This window comes from Huiozyma naganishii, chromosome 11 (assembly GCF_000348985.1).
Source record: "Huiozyma naganishii CBS 8797 chromosome 11, complete genome".
Lineage (NCBI taxonomy): Eukaryota > Fungi > Ascomycota > Saccharomycetes > Saccharomycetales > Saccharomycetaceae > Huiozyma > Huiozyma naganishii.
Window position 1 is genome coordinate 329731 of NC_035932.1, and position 11921 is coordinate 341651.

Genomic DNA, 11921 nt, shown 5'->3' on the forward strand with positions numbered 1-11921 from the left:
AAAAATAAAAATACTGTGAATCTATGGAAGTTCAAAATTTGAAAGTTCATGATGTAGAAACAACGTGGTATATGTTGAGATAATGTACATTTAAATATTAAGTCAAACCGGAGTTTGAATGAACCCACTGTTTGACTGTGGCGGCTCTTGAGTATTTTAGCGTGAAAATATTGGGTATATCGCTTGTTTAGCTTTTCTTGAAAGGATTACTCATCGACAATTTCATCGAGCTACCTCCCTCGCGCTTATTATGGAAACGAACCAAATCTCTCAAGTATTTTACAAACAAAAAGCCCATGGACCCAACCACTCTGAATGCGGCTAGAGCTGCTACGGACCACAAAATAAAAATTAGGTAACCATTGTTCGCGTCTTCTGGTTTGTAAACTTGGATAATGGACATAATCAGAATCATATTTGAGAGCATCCATATCATCACAATACGGGTTCTAATGTCTCTGTAATAATCATTATGCCTTTGAACGGAATCCACCTTGTTTTCTTTGAATTCGGGTTCCTTCAAACGGCTCTTAATTTCCATGTACTTTTTCTCTACTTCTTGAGGCCAGTCTGTCTCAACAATTTGTTTCCCGTCTGGGCCTTGAACAACAATCGCATTTGCCAACTTCTTCGATTCCTCATTGGAACCCTTTGTACCCCAGGAGACGTCGTGGGTGTTACAGAAGGCAAAGACTTGCAGAGTACACGTGAAAGCGGGCAAGGTAACGAAATACTGAATTGATGAGGTAAGCATATGCCATGGGTCCAAGTAAATAATCGAGGAGAATGCATAAAGACCATAGGTAGACAGAATGGAAACAATAATGTTGACAAAAACACTATGAGGTTCCGAACCAGAATGTAGGGCCTTCGCGGCAAACACAAAACCACAGACCAATGAATAAATCGCACATATTGTTATAATTACCATGGAAATAATAAACAGATGTTTGGCACCTTGTGGTCTGTTACCCATGGAGATAATAAACAGACTTGCCAAATCACAGAATATCAGATATTTCAAAAAGATGAAAAGAGCCTCGCCATGCTTAATAACGTCATTTAGGGAACCCGCCAAATAATAGAAGGTTAAGACAAAATTGGCAATCGAGAACCATGAGAAAAGCATCTGTACAAACTGGTAAAAGAACTCGATTTGGAAAAAGATCAACCTAGTCACAGAATGTTTAGTTTTATAGATTTGAAGAAAGTGAAGTTGTGCGTACAGTGCAGCAAACATCGCACCATTCAACCAACGTCTCCTCTGAGAAATAAATTCAGGAATGTCTTCTGGAACATCGGTATCACCTGTGGCCTCTTTGACGTACTTTAATACCCATTTGGCACTTCTTTTGGCTACTAGTTCCCAACAAAGGATCCTGTCCTCGGCCAGATACATATTTGCCGTGAACACATCATGGTCTCTTCCTTCTTGTGTCTCACCGAGGAAATATGAATGCAAGGGGCCTGTTCCGTCTTCATGGTTCTGCAAAGCCCTGTATCTATAGGCTGATAAAGCACCGGGAAGCACAGAAATGTAACCAAACAAACTTTCCAGTGGTTTGTCTAAAATATTGGATATTTTGTATTCAAAGTTCTGAGATGCCACCAACGGATTTAGTAACTTTTTACCGTATTTCCCTTTCATTGCGACAATTTGACCGGCTGCCCCAGCAACGTTAGAATCATTGTCAAATGTTTTCCACAAGTGGTAGATAGCTGTATCGCCTAATCTGGTACCAACATCAACCAGCGCAACAACAGTAGGCTGTAAAACGGGGCAGAAGGCGTTGAATAGCCAGCGATGGGAGTTGATTTTTTTCTTGTTCTCCTCTTTCAAACAGAAAACCATTTGAACGGGCACAATGCCTTCAGAGACGTAATCTAGATGTGAGTTGATGGACACCTGAGTCGTTAGTTCAAAGATATGAGCTTGCACTGGGTCACCATTGACCGACGCCTTTGCCATATCTTCTTGATAAAGACCCAATGCAGCTAAATAATCGAGAGCACCTTGATTCACCTTGGCTCTACCATCGCTGATCAAGATGACGGAAACCTTTTTCCATCCGTCAGGCCCCCAAACCTGGGATTTATCACGTTGACATAGATGCGCCACATTTCTCATGATGGAATGGATTGTTCTCCCCAACGATATCTTATCCTCGTTGTACATCGTGATGCATACAGCGATTTGACATTCACGATTCATTTCAGCAAATCTGAGACTGTAACCAGCCTCCAAAAATTCGTCAGAGTCCACCGTACAAGCAGTATATCTCATTTCTGTGAATTCCGGGCTGTCACGTCTGGGCAACGTATCCAATAGCCCTCTTGGAATTGGGTTATCCAGTTTTAGCATTGCCTTCTTTAAAGTTGGGTCATGAGGTTGTGGTCTCCTCTTGCTTTCTGAGTTGGCCCTTCTTACATAATCCCGGCGCACGGGGTGGTTTAATTCAAACCTGGTCTCTTTGAAAGTATCCACAGACATCATGGACTCCTCATCAAATGATTTACGGAACTTACTGTCGTTTTCGTAGGACGATCTCGCAGCAGTTGATTCACTAGAGGCCGTGAATTTTGAGTCCTGAGAGTATCTTCTCCCGAACAAATTATTTGACCCTGGAACACTTGTTTGACGGAGCTTTGGATCTGAATAGTAGCTGCTGGTCATATCCGCTGACTTTGTAGCATCATGAAGTGGGTAATCGTCCTGGTAAGAAAAAGTGATAGGAGGCAGCCTATCTTGAGGATTGGGGGGGACCCTCTCTGGAGATCTTACTGGGGATCTTGTTGCATATCTTTGCATATTTTCCCTTTCTTGAGAAGTGATGAAGGGAGAATGCATTTGTTCAGGAAGCCCACCATGGCCACGTCCCAAATCGATTGCAACGTCACCAACTTTGCGGGGGGAACCCATGGGGGACAGGTAATTGTTTTGTACCATGGGGGAAGCAGGGTTGCTGTCCCTATAGAACTGAGTTCTGTGGCGACGGTCTGGTGAGTATCTCAGCGCAGCTTTGGAAGGCGATTGAGGCAGAGCAGGCGGCAACCCTTGGAAATTCTGGGATTGTGAACCACTGTAGTTAAATTCACTGTCTGGATCATTCATAGCACTATTATTGGTATGAAATCTGGTCAAAGCCGGTCTAGCGGGGGACTTTGTTGGAGACCCACTGGAAGGATCCGCCATAAACGGATTGCGGGTCATCAGAGAAGTATCTAAATGGCTTTAGCAGAGTGGCCAGAGTGTAAAAAAAAAAGGTCAACAACTGATTGCCCACTAGCAGAATAGAAAACAGGGCCAGTCTGAACTTCCAATCCTCAAGGACTCCCGAGTCTTGCCAAGAACCCAAACTCTCGGGGACTACTGTCTTATTTGAATACATCTCTTCAAAGTTGACATATCCCAAACAGTGTCGATGTTTCCCAATCGGGAATAATGTAAATATTCTAAAAAGAAGCCCTAATTAGGGCTTGCAGTGTTCATTCCTCTTCATCTGGTGATGTTGGGAGAGACCATGCCTCATATACGAGGATGATGATTAGCGTTAAGTCTAGCTAGGTACCGTGCCATTATCCCGATTAGAGCGTAGTAGTTTGTGATCTGGAGTAGGTTTGATTGTGAGTGAGTGAGTTTATTGTTGAGATGTTGAAGAGACAGTTATTCGCCGGTAGGTCGTTGAAGGTTGTGCGAGGGGTGCCCCTGCAATTGAGGAGTTGTATATCTACCAGTTCCATGAAATACAATAAACAAGACCCCTCGCTAGTTGAAGAGATCAACAAGATCAAATTGAGTGATATTAAAATTGGCTCTGACAGTGGTCAAACGAGTCAAATTTTGAGGAACGGAACAACTCCGACCAGGAATAAGCAAGGGATGTCTACAGCGCAGATTCTTCTCTTACTGGGTGCTCTCGGTGCTGGTGTCTATTACTGGGCTTCAAAAGAGAAGCAGAGACTTGAAGTGGAGAGGGAGGCAGAATCCAATAGGGCGGCAGTGGGGGGATCCTTTAATTTAATCGATCAAGATGGGCGTCCGTTTTCCAGTGACAAACTTTTGGGTAAATTCAGTCTGTTGTATTTTGGGTTCACGCATTGTCCCGATATATGCCCTGCGGAACTGGACAAAATGGCATTTTGGGTCGATGAAATAAAGAAACAGTTGAAGATGGACGTGCAACCCATATTTGTCACCTGTGACCCGCAAAGGGATACACCAGATGTCATGAAGAGGTACTTGAAAGATTTCCACTCGAAAATAATAGGGTTGACAGGCTCGCATTCGCAGATAAAGGATATGTGTGCCAAGTACAAAGTTTTCTTTTCAACCCCAGAAAACGTAACTGCAAAGGACGATTACATTGTCGATCATTCGACATTTATCTATCTGATCGACCCTGAAGGCTCGTTTATCGACGGGTTAGGCACTATTTACGACGAGAAGGAAGGGCTCGAGAAAGTGAAGGCGCAGATTAATGCGTATGTGCCGCGATTGGAAAGAGAGAAGAGAATGGGGAGGTGGTACTCGTTTCTGTTCAAGTGAAAATACATGTAAATACGTACTAGATCTTAGTGCACAAAATGGAGTGATGTAATTAAGAATGAACGGGAAATCACCAGGATATGGTTTACGTAGAGAAAGTTGCCTACTGATGTTGTGCGATAATCCAATCTTATTACAATCCAAGTACTACATATAGCATTGATGAAAAGAAATTTCGACTCTGTTGTATAAATTATCTATGAAGTGTGCGTTGTTGTTGTTGCTATCTTTTCTGGGTACGGCGGGCAAAAAAATGCTGTTAGATTTACAGTTTGGTAAATCAGTTCTTCCCAGCGCCTGCTCTGAAATAGATAACATCACCGTCTTCAACGACGTAATCTTTACCCTTCTGTAGCAGTTTCCCTGCCGATTTGATGGCTGCATCATCTTTGTATTCAACAACGTCCTCGTATTTCATGACCTGGGCCAGGATAAAGGTGTTCATTAAGTCGTTGTGAATGACACCTGCTGCTTGAGGCGCCTTTGTGCCCTTTCTGATGGTCCACTCACGTACTTCATCTGGACCACAAGTGAAGAAGGAGATCAGATCAAGCTTTTCTCTCATTGTCGTGATGATTCTTGGTAGGGCAGACTGCGCGGAGATGGATTTCAACTCCTCGGCGGCCTCCTCCTCGCTCATGTGGGACAGTCTCTCTTCTAGAGACACAGAGAATGGAATGATCAAGTCACCTGGGGAGTGCTTGTCGACCCATTCCTTGATTCTTAGCAAATGCTTGTTCTTCTTTCTCAAGTAATCCTTTTCGGACAAGTTGATCAAGTAGATACATGGCTTCGCGGTCAACAAGAACATGGAGTTGATGGTCTCGACCTCCTTTGGAGTCCACTCCTGGTTGGCCACTCTTTGCCCGTCCTCTAGCAACTTGATGATTCTTTCGATCAAAGCCATCTCCTCCTTCTTCTGCTTGACCTCTAGAGACTGGCCACCTCTCTTGGCGATCTTCTCAGCACTTTCCAATGCCTTCTGAGAAAACTCAATATCCTTCAATCTCAACTCACCAAGAATAATCTCCAAGTCACGGACTGGGTCAACGTCACCCTCGATGTGGATAATTTCCGCATCATCAAAACAACGGACGACTTGGTAAATGGAGTCCACGGACCGAATGTGGGACAAGAAAGCGTTCCCCAAACCTTCACCAGCGGAGGCACCTTTAGTCAACCCTGCAATATCGTAAACGGTCAAATGCGCTGGAACCTCAGAGGCAGGCTTGTAAATCTTGACCAACTCGTCGAATCTCGACGAGGGCACAATGACACGGGCCTCTTCTGGGTCAATTGTCGCAAAGGGGTAGTTCGCTGGGTTCCCTAATGGACATCTGGTGATAGCCTGGAAGAAAGTGGACTTCCCGACGTTCGCCAAACCGACGATACCAGCCTTCAAATTGTTACCTGGACGGCCCAAAAGGACTTTTTTCTCCTCAACTTGCTTCTTTGGTGGCATACTGTACTAATTGCTTCTTCCGTGTACGTGTGTACGTGTGTATATACGTATTCTGAGGCTTCATGAACACTCGAGACAGCCTCTCATTAGGACGTCCAACGCAGCACTGCTCGACCGAAGTGGAAAAAAATTTTCAGCTTAAGTAAGGCCGGGACCGGGTAAACGGCTACGATATTTTGGAACAGAGTGAGTGGAAGAGGGATGCGAAGACTGTTCAGTTGATTATCTGTACTGCCCTCTGTCCCTCCCCCCAGTGGTAAGTCCTGTGTGCGGTTCAACAGGGTGAGGTCACTTGCAGGTATAGATACAATTGTGGGAAAATGCTCCGCAGAGTAGCGTGGTTTACGGCCGTGATTGGGTACGTGATACAGACCAAGGGCTTCTCGATTATACAGTCGAAGAAGTTCATGGACGTCGACCCTGCGAAGGAGAGCAGTGCGAAGCTCAATGGGTTCTCCAACGAGGAGATGAAGCGATGCATGACCATATACCTGGCCTTCATATATTTTGTCTCGCTGCTACTGCTATTACCGATAACAAGTTTCTTTACGGATAAAATCGGGTCCATGGGCAGTGGGTACTCGCGAGTACCAGACGGTACAGACGAAAGAGAGAACATGGTGAGCAACTCTTCAGAGGAGGAGTACGAATTGCAGAATATCGTGTCGCCAAGACCTTCGGCGCTGAGTCTCGATTTGACTTTACAATTGGACACAAGTGCAGCTCATTCACAGGACACTGCGATATCTACGAAATCTACTGTCCAATACATTGGGAAGTTGCTCTTCTTGACCATTTTCACCATGATCCCAGTTTTCACGTACATGCTGGCTCTGTCGTTGTCCCCCGCGTTCGATGTCGCGTTGATCCAAAACACAGCCGTGTTCGAGATCGTAACGTTACTCTACGGTGTGTGTGGTATCGCTAGGAAGAACCACGTGTTCAGGAATTTCCTCGTCATGATGGCAGCACTCGCTAGCATACAGGTTATCTCGTACACAAAGGCCACCTGCGACATGCTGGCGGGGAAACTGTCCATCAACCCAAGTACGGGGGAAGTGACCGACCTGTTCCTGTTTGACAGACTCAAGGCGTCGCTCATCTGTGGGCTCGGGTCGCTTTCTGTGGGGGTCTTCGCAGTGATGTGGCACAGGTGGTTCGGTAAACCATCTGCCTCGCTCATCCAGCAGAGCTCACACTTGTCGCTGATCGGTATCATGTCCATCATCCTGTTGCTCCCCTTTGTGCCCGATTTGAAACTGAGCTACCAGGTCATCTCTTTTTACTACGCTGACAAAACATTCTGGCTCACGTTGATGGGGTCCCTGTTCTTTGGTACCGTGCCATGTCTGTTCTCTCTACTACATTTGAACAAGAAAAATCCACCAGAGTTTGTCACAACGGTGAATCTGGGATCGATAATATTCATGGGACTGGCAGAATGGTTGACAGAACCAATACAGACAACTATTGTCAGATGGGAGGTCATCGGGTACATTGTCCTTGTTTTGAGCTGTATATTTCTATCAATGACGCTGCGTTAGTTGGTAGACTTAACAAATTATGTATATGTAAAAGTTATTCTTATAATGTGTCATTTTTTGGAGGGTTAAATGCTGGAAGGTGGGGGAAAAATCATGTGGAAGATAAATGAAGAGTGCACCCTTGACCGTTGAGAGGAATATATGTAAATAGACACTAAAAAGCAAACAAACTTATGGTATATAATAGAGCTGTAAAAAATGTGCCAGTCAGCTCAATCCCATTTCAGTACTACCATCTGTTTCTTGCCCTTCTTGTTAATTGCATTTTTGACCATCCCTAGTACATCATCATCGGAATCCTTTTCAACATCCCATTCTACGGTTTCTATCTCATTCTTTGGTGAGACAATCTTGTCAGACTTGTACAGTTCAATGAACTCTTGTACGGTCTTTATTTTCGTCTCTGGACTTTTCTTGTTCAATTCAGTGACCCAATACCCGGCGGAGGTCAATCCTTTGAATATGTGTAAAGAGGTGGGTAAAGTCACCGGTTGTTTAGACATACCACCGTACGTCAGCATCAATGCATTCTTCTCCAGTTTTCTTGCAATTGACGAACTTGATTTCCCACCAACCGAATTCAACGCCAATCGAACACGGGCATCCGGTCCAAGGATCTCAGGCAACTTTTCTTTCCCAAAGATCTTGTCGTTGTTTTCTGTTTCAGAGATGACCTTCGTGGCACCAAATTTCTGCTCCAACACGGACGCAACATCCGCAAAATTGTCCCTGTCTCTAATAACACTCAAAGTCTTAATCCCATTCGCCTTGGCTATTTGGGTAACCAGTTTGGAAACACCAGAAGTACCTGCGTTTTGGATCAGCCACTCGTTCTGGCCCTTGTTCCATTTCACAAAGTTGTTGACCAACTGGTACGCCGTGACACCATTAACTGAAACCGTCGCCGCACTAAATAGATCGAGACCGTTCACTTTAATCAAATGGGACGAGTCCGGGAACACACGATAGTTGGACCAGGTACCCTGATTTGCCTGCAATGGGATAACCCAGTCGCCCTTCTTCAAGTTACCGGAAGAGTTACGCGGAGTGTGGATAACTTCGAAGACAGCTTCGTTGCCTGCAATGGCCGAAGGTACTTCTGTCGAGTAATTCATCGTCTTTAGGGGTAGCGATGGGTAAACGCCTTGCAACTGGTTGACATCCGATGGATTGATCGGGAAAGCCAGCGTACGCACCACAATCGAGCTGTTCAAATCCTCAGCTGCAGTATAGTTGTGCAGTGACAATACTGAGGAGCAATCATCGACGTTGTGCGTCGAATAAATGATAGACTTGAAGCTCGTGGGGATCTTAGTGGCCATCGTTCTTCTAAATGTGTGTGGTAACATGCTTGGTATTGGCTTGCCGGCAAAGATTACAATTCCACAGATACCAATCAGCACAGAACTAATACTTATATATATATATAAGTGGAGGTAAGGGGATACTGCCTCTCCCATAGGCCAGAATTTCAGAACTCCAACAACCGTTTCGGACCCTCGAGCAGCAGCAAATTGAACCCTGGAGAACAGTGAGCTGGGTAACAGCGGACTGTTACTGCCCCAGAGACAGGGTCCCAAACTAAAGGAACACTGGACTCGGGATGCCTTGCAAACCAGTGCTCAGATTGTCGTCTATAGCTGCGGGATGTATATACTGATTGCGACTTGCTGTTGTGGTCATTTCTTTTGATGGGGGAGGTAGAAGGATTACCTTATGACGATCCCTCTGACTTACGTATACTGAAAAGTGGTTGGTGTGTTCAGTTCCAGTGATGGGAAGAGTAGTCGCACCATCAAACCTTTCATCGAGTCCGTGTACGTAACAGAACTGGACATTTGTAGAAAGAGGAGGATTAGAATTCGAGATGGTTTGTGTTTTATGCCATAGGACCTAACAGATTCGGACGAAGATGTTGAAGGGACAAGCGCTGCTTATGGGTACATGACTTTTTACTCAACGATGCATTGACTGTTCTTGCATGCTGCTCATTTGTGCTTTTTAACATGCGTTGCTCGGTCTACATATGCAAGTGTCAAGGTCTTTAGAAGTGTGAATTTTCGATGGGTTTGTGATAGGACTAAACATTGACCCGCATTTGGAGCATGAGGACCTCAGCACAAACCACTTCCATGCGGCATGGAGCTGTAGATAAATGGTTTGTAAAAAGGTTGCATATTTTCTTGCTGAATACTCCTTACGGTTCCGCTGACATGACAGCTTCTCTTCTAGGTATTTATATAGCTAGTACTGTTAAGAACATCGCCTTGTAGTCTGTATTCCCATATGAGAGCTGTGAATTCACTGTCAGAATGAGTGCTTATACACAAAACAGGATTAAGATTATGATTGGGTGGAGGTGTGGACAGAACAAACGACAGCCAAAATTTAGTATCGGTTACTGATGCACAATAAGTGTTTCTCTTCTCTTCTCCTCGGAGATGGAAACTTATGTTTCTATTAACCAAACCAAGATCAGAATCATTTCTTGTCCGACTTTCAAAAAGACGATGTGACAAATACATCTTATTTCAAGTAGCCTAAAACCGGTAATTGGGTTGCGGTTTCCTCAATTTTCAACGTACAACTCAAACCAGAGCGTCCAACGGTAACTTCGCCTATCCGGGACCATCGCCCTGGTATAATTGTAAGGTCACCTAAACCAACCACAGCTACTGGACTCAATACAGGAGTGGTCTACAGATAATAAGGGTTATGGTGGCGCTAAGTATATGGAACGGTTCAATTCACTTGGCCCATCTTTTCTCGGTTTCGTACCTTATTGGTCACAAAAGAAGGGGTAGGGTTACTTCTAGAAATAGACTGACAGTGGCATCCACTATGCCATAACAATGCATGAGCCTTGATTCCCACTACCATTCTATGAGAAGGTACGGTATACCAACGGCTTAGCTGATGGATATGCCTCATTAAGGGTTTATTTCCTCTTTTAGAAAAAGGTCCTTAATAGCTGCATAACAATAGCTCCACGACTGCTTAACGGCTGACAGTTCAGCGGTCCATAGAAGACCCATGAATAGTCACTGTCACAGGTTCCGCATTGACTGCTATGATTGTGTCATAATTGTGTCGTTTAGGGACCGGTTCAGCTTGCAGTGAGTAGACTATTGTGTTTCCATTTTGCTATTATTTGCGAATAAACGTACGATAATCAGGGTCCATTGTGCATACCCAGAAGCATGTATTGTGTACCGGTTGCAAAGCGGGAACGTACTGGAGTGCTCTGAATTGGGTCAGTAAAAGTGGCGAGATTATACCGATTTGCTATTATTTGCTGGAAAATCGTACGATGATCAGGGTCCTCATTGCCAAGTGACATGGCGCCCCCTCTTTTACTCGTGCTTGTAATAGTTCAAAATATTTTGTATAAGAGGGCAGGCTATTTCTGACATCCCTCATCCAGTCCATACATCTTCTCATCTTTCTTCCCTATCCTCAAGTATTCATTACCAGCGAGTACCAAAATCAACTAAACAGCAGTTACAATAATGAGATTCACTAATATAATTCAAGGTCTACTTGTCCTGTCTGGACTACAAGCGGTTCAAGGCAAATGGTACAGGCTAAAGCAGCACATGAGAGACTCCTACCAAGAAGCTGTCTCCAATATGCTGGATAAATTGGCACCTTATTCCACTGGTGAATTTAGGGATGAGGTTGCCAACATCACAGCACAAAGTTCCGAGGTTCTAAAAACTTATGGAGACTTTGTGTTTCCCCTCCCACTTGTGGAGGGAATCCTGGCCAACAAGATGAAAATATTAGAGACCCATCCTGAGAATGTTACAACAATCTTGAATAACATCCAAGATGGGCTTCAGTTTGCCATCGAAACAACTCCAGACTTTTACCTGGAGAAAGTTAAAGACTACATAAAGGGTAAATCAAAACTACATGAACTTCTGCCCTTAGACTACTTTGAAAGTGGAGCGTTAGAAGAAATTGGCTCTCCGATGGAGTTTTTAACATTGGCAAGGACACCAAGGCACCCGAGACTGGAATCGTTTCTCAGGGGACTCATAGCAGTGATGGCCCTGTTAGGCGGGGCAATGGCGCTGTGCGGGTCACTGGGGAAATACCAGTGCAAGATGATTTTAATGGTCGCGGCATTGACAATTCTAGTTTGGTCCTTACACCTTCGCAGAGAGTTTGGTGTGTAGCTTGTAAATATTTACGTACATCCTTGGCGTGTTCTGTACCTCATATATTCCTTAGATAGAAATACCCTCCTGCATTTACAAAACTGACTGTTCACACATTGTACTTACAACAGTACGTGTGTAAGCAATAAGTAATGGGTAGCAAAGATTCCACTGTCCTTTGGCCTCTGTCTCTAGCTCTTTCAGGT

The 11921-nt window shown here is 44.5% G+C and overlaps 6 protein-coding genes across 6 annotated transcripts; 3 read left to right on the forward strand and 3 right to left on the reverse strand.

The window, feature by feature from the left end:
- Positions 1-187: 187 nt before the first annotated feature.
- Positions 188-3211, reverse strand: CHS2 (chitin synthase CHS2; the record flags this gene model as incomplete). The annotated part of the gene is made up of 1 exon (XM_022610472.1): positions 188-3211. One exon carries the CDS (start codon positions 3209-3211, stop codon positions 188-190), a length of 3024 nt encoding a protein of 1007 aa, XP_022466765.1.
- Positions 3212-3649: 438 nt separating this feature from the next.
- Positions 3650-4546, forward strand: KNAG0K01600 (SCO family protein; the record flags this gene model as incomplete). The annotated part of the gene is made up of 1 exon (XM_022610473.1): positions 3650-4546. The coding sequence occupies one exon, from the start codon at positions 3650-3652 to the stop codon at positions 4544-4546; it is 897 nt and encodes a 298-aa protein (XP_022466766.1).
- Positions 4547-4826: 280 nt separating this feature from the next.
- Positions 4827-6008, reverse strand: OLA1 (Obg-like ATPase; the record flags this gene model as incomplete). Its single annotated transcript, XM_022610475.1, has 1 exon — positions 4827-6008. The coding sequence occupies one exon, from the start codon at positions 6006-6008 to the stop codon at positions 4827-4829; it is 1182 nt and encodes a 393-aa protein (XP_022466767.1).
- A 320-nt stretch (positions 6009-6328) lies between these two features.
- CSG2 (mannosylinositol phosphorylceramide synthase regulatory subunit) lies at positions 6329-7552 on the forward strand (the record flags this gene model as incomplete). Its single annotated transcript, XM_022610476.1, has 1 exon — positions 6329-7552. One exon carries the CDS (start codon positions 6329-6331, stop codon positions 7550-7552), a length of 1224 nt encoding a protein of 407 aa, XP_022466768.1.
- Positions 7553-7764: 212 nt separating this feature from the next.
- Positions 7765-9012, reverse strand: ETR1 (enoyl-[acyl-carrier-protein] reductase; the record flags this gene model as incomplete). Its single annotated transcript, XM_022610477.1, has 1 exon — positions 7765-9012. One exon carries the CDS (start codon positions 9010-9012, stop codon positions 7765-7767), a length of 1248 nt encoding a protein of 415 aa, XP_022466769.1.
- Positions 9013-11061: 2049 nt separating this feature from the next.
- On the forward strand, positions 11062-11733 carry KNAG0K01635 (uncharacterized protein; the record flags this gene model as incomplete). Its single annotated transcript, XM_022610478.1, has 1 exon — positions 11062-11733. The coding sequence occupies one exon, from the start codon at positions 11062-11064 to the stop codon at positions 11731-11733; it is 672 nt and encodes a 223-aa protein (XP_022466770.1).
- Positions 11734-11921: the final 188 nt, after the last annotated feature.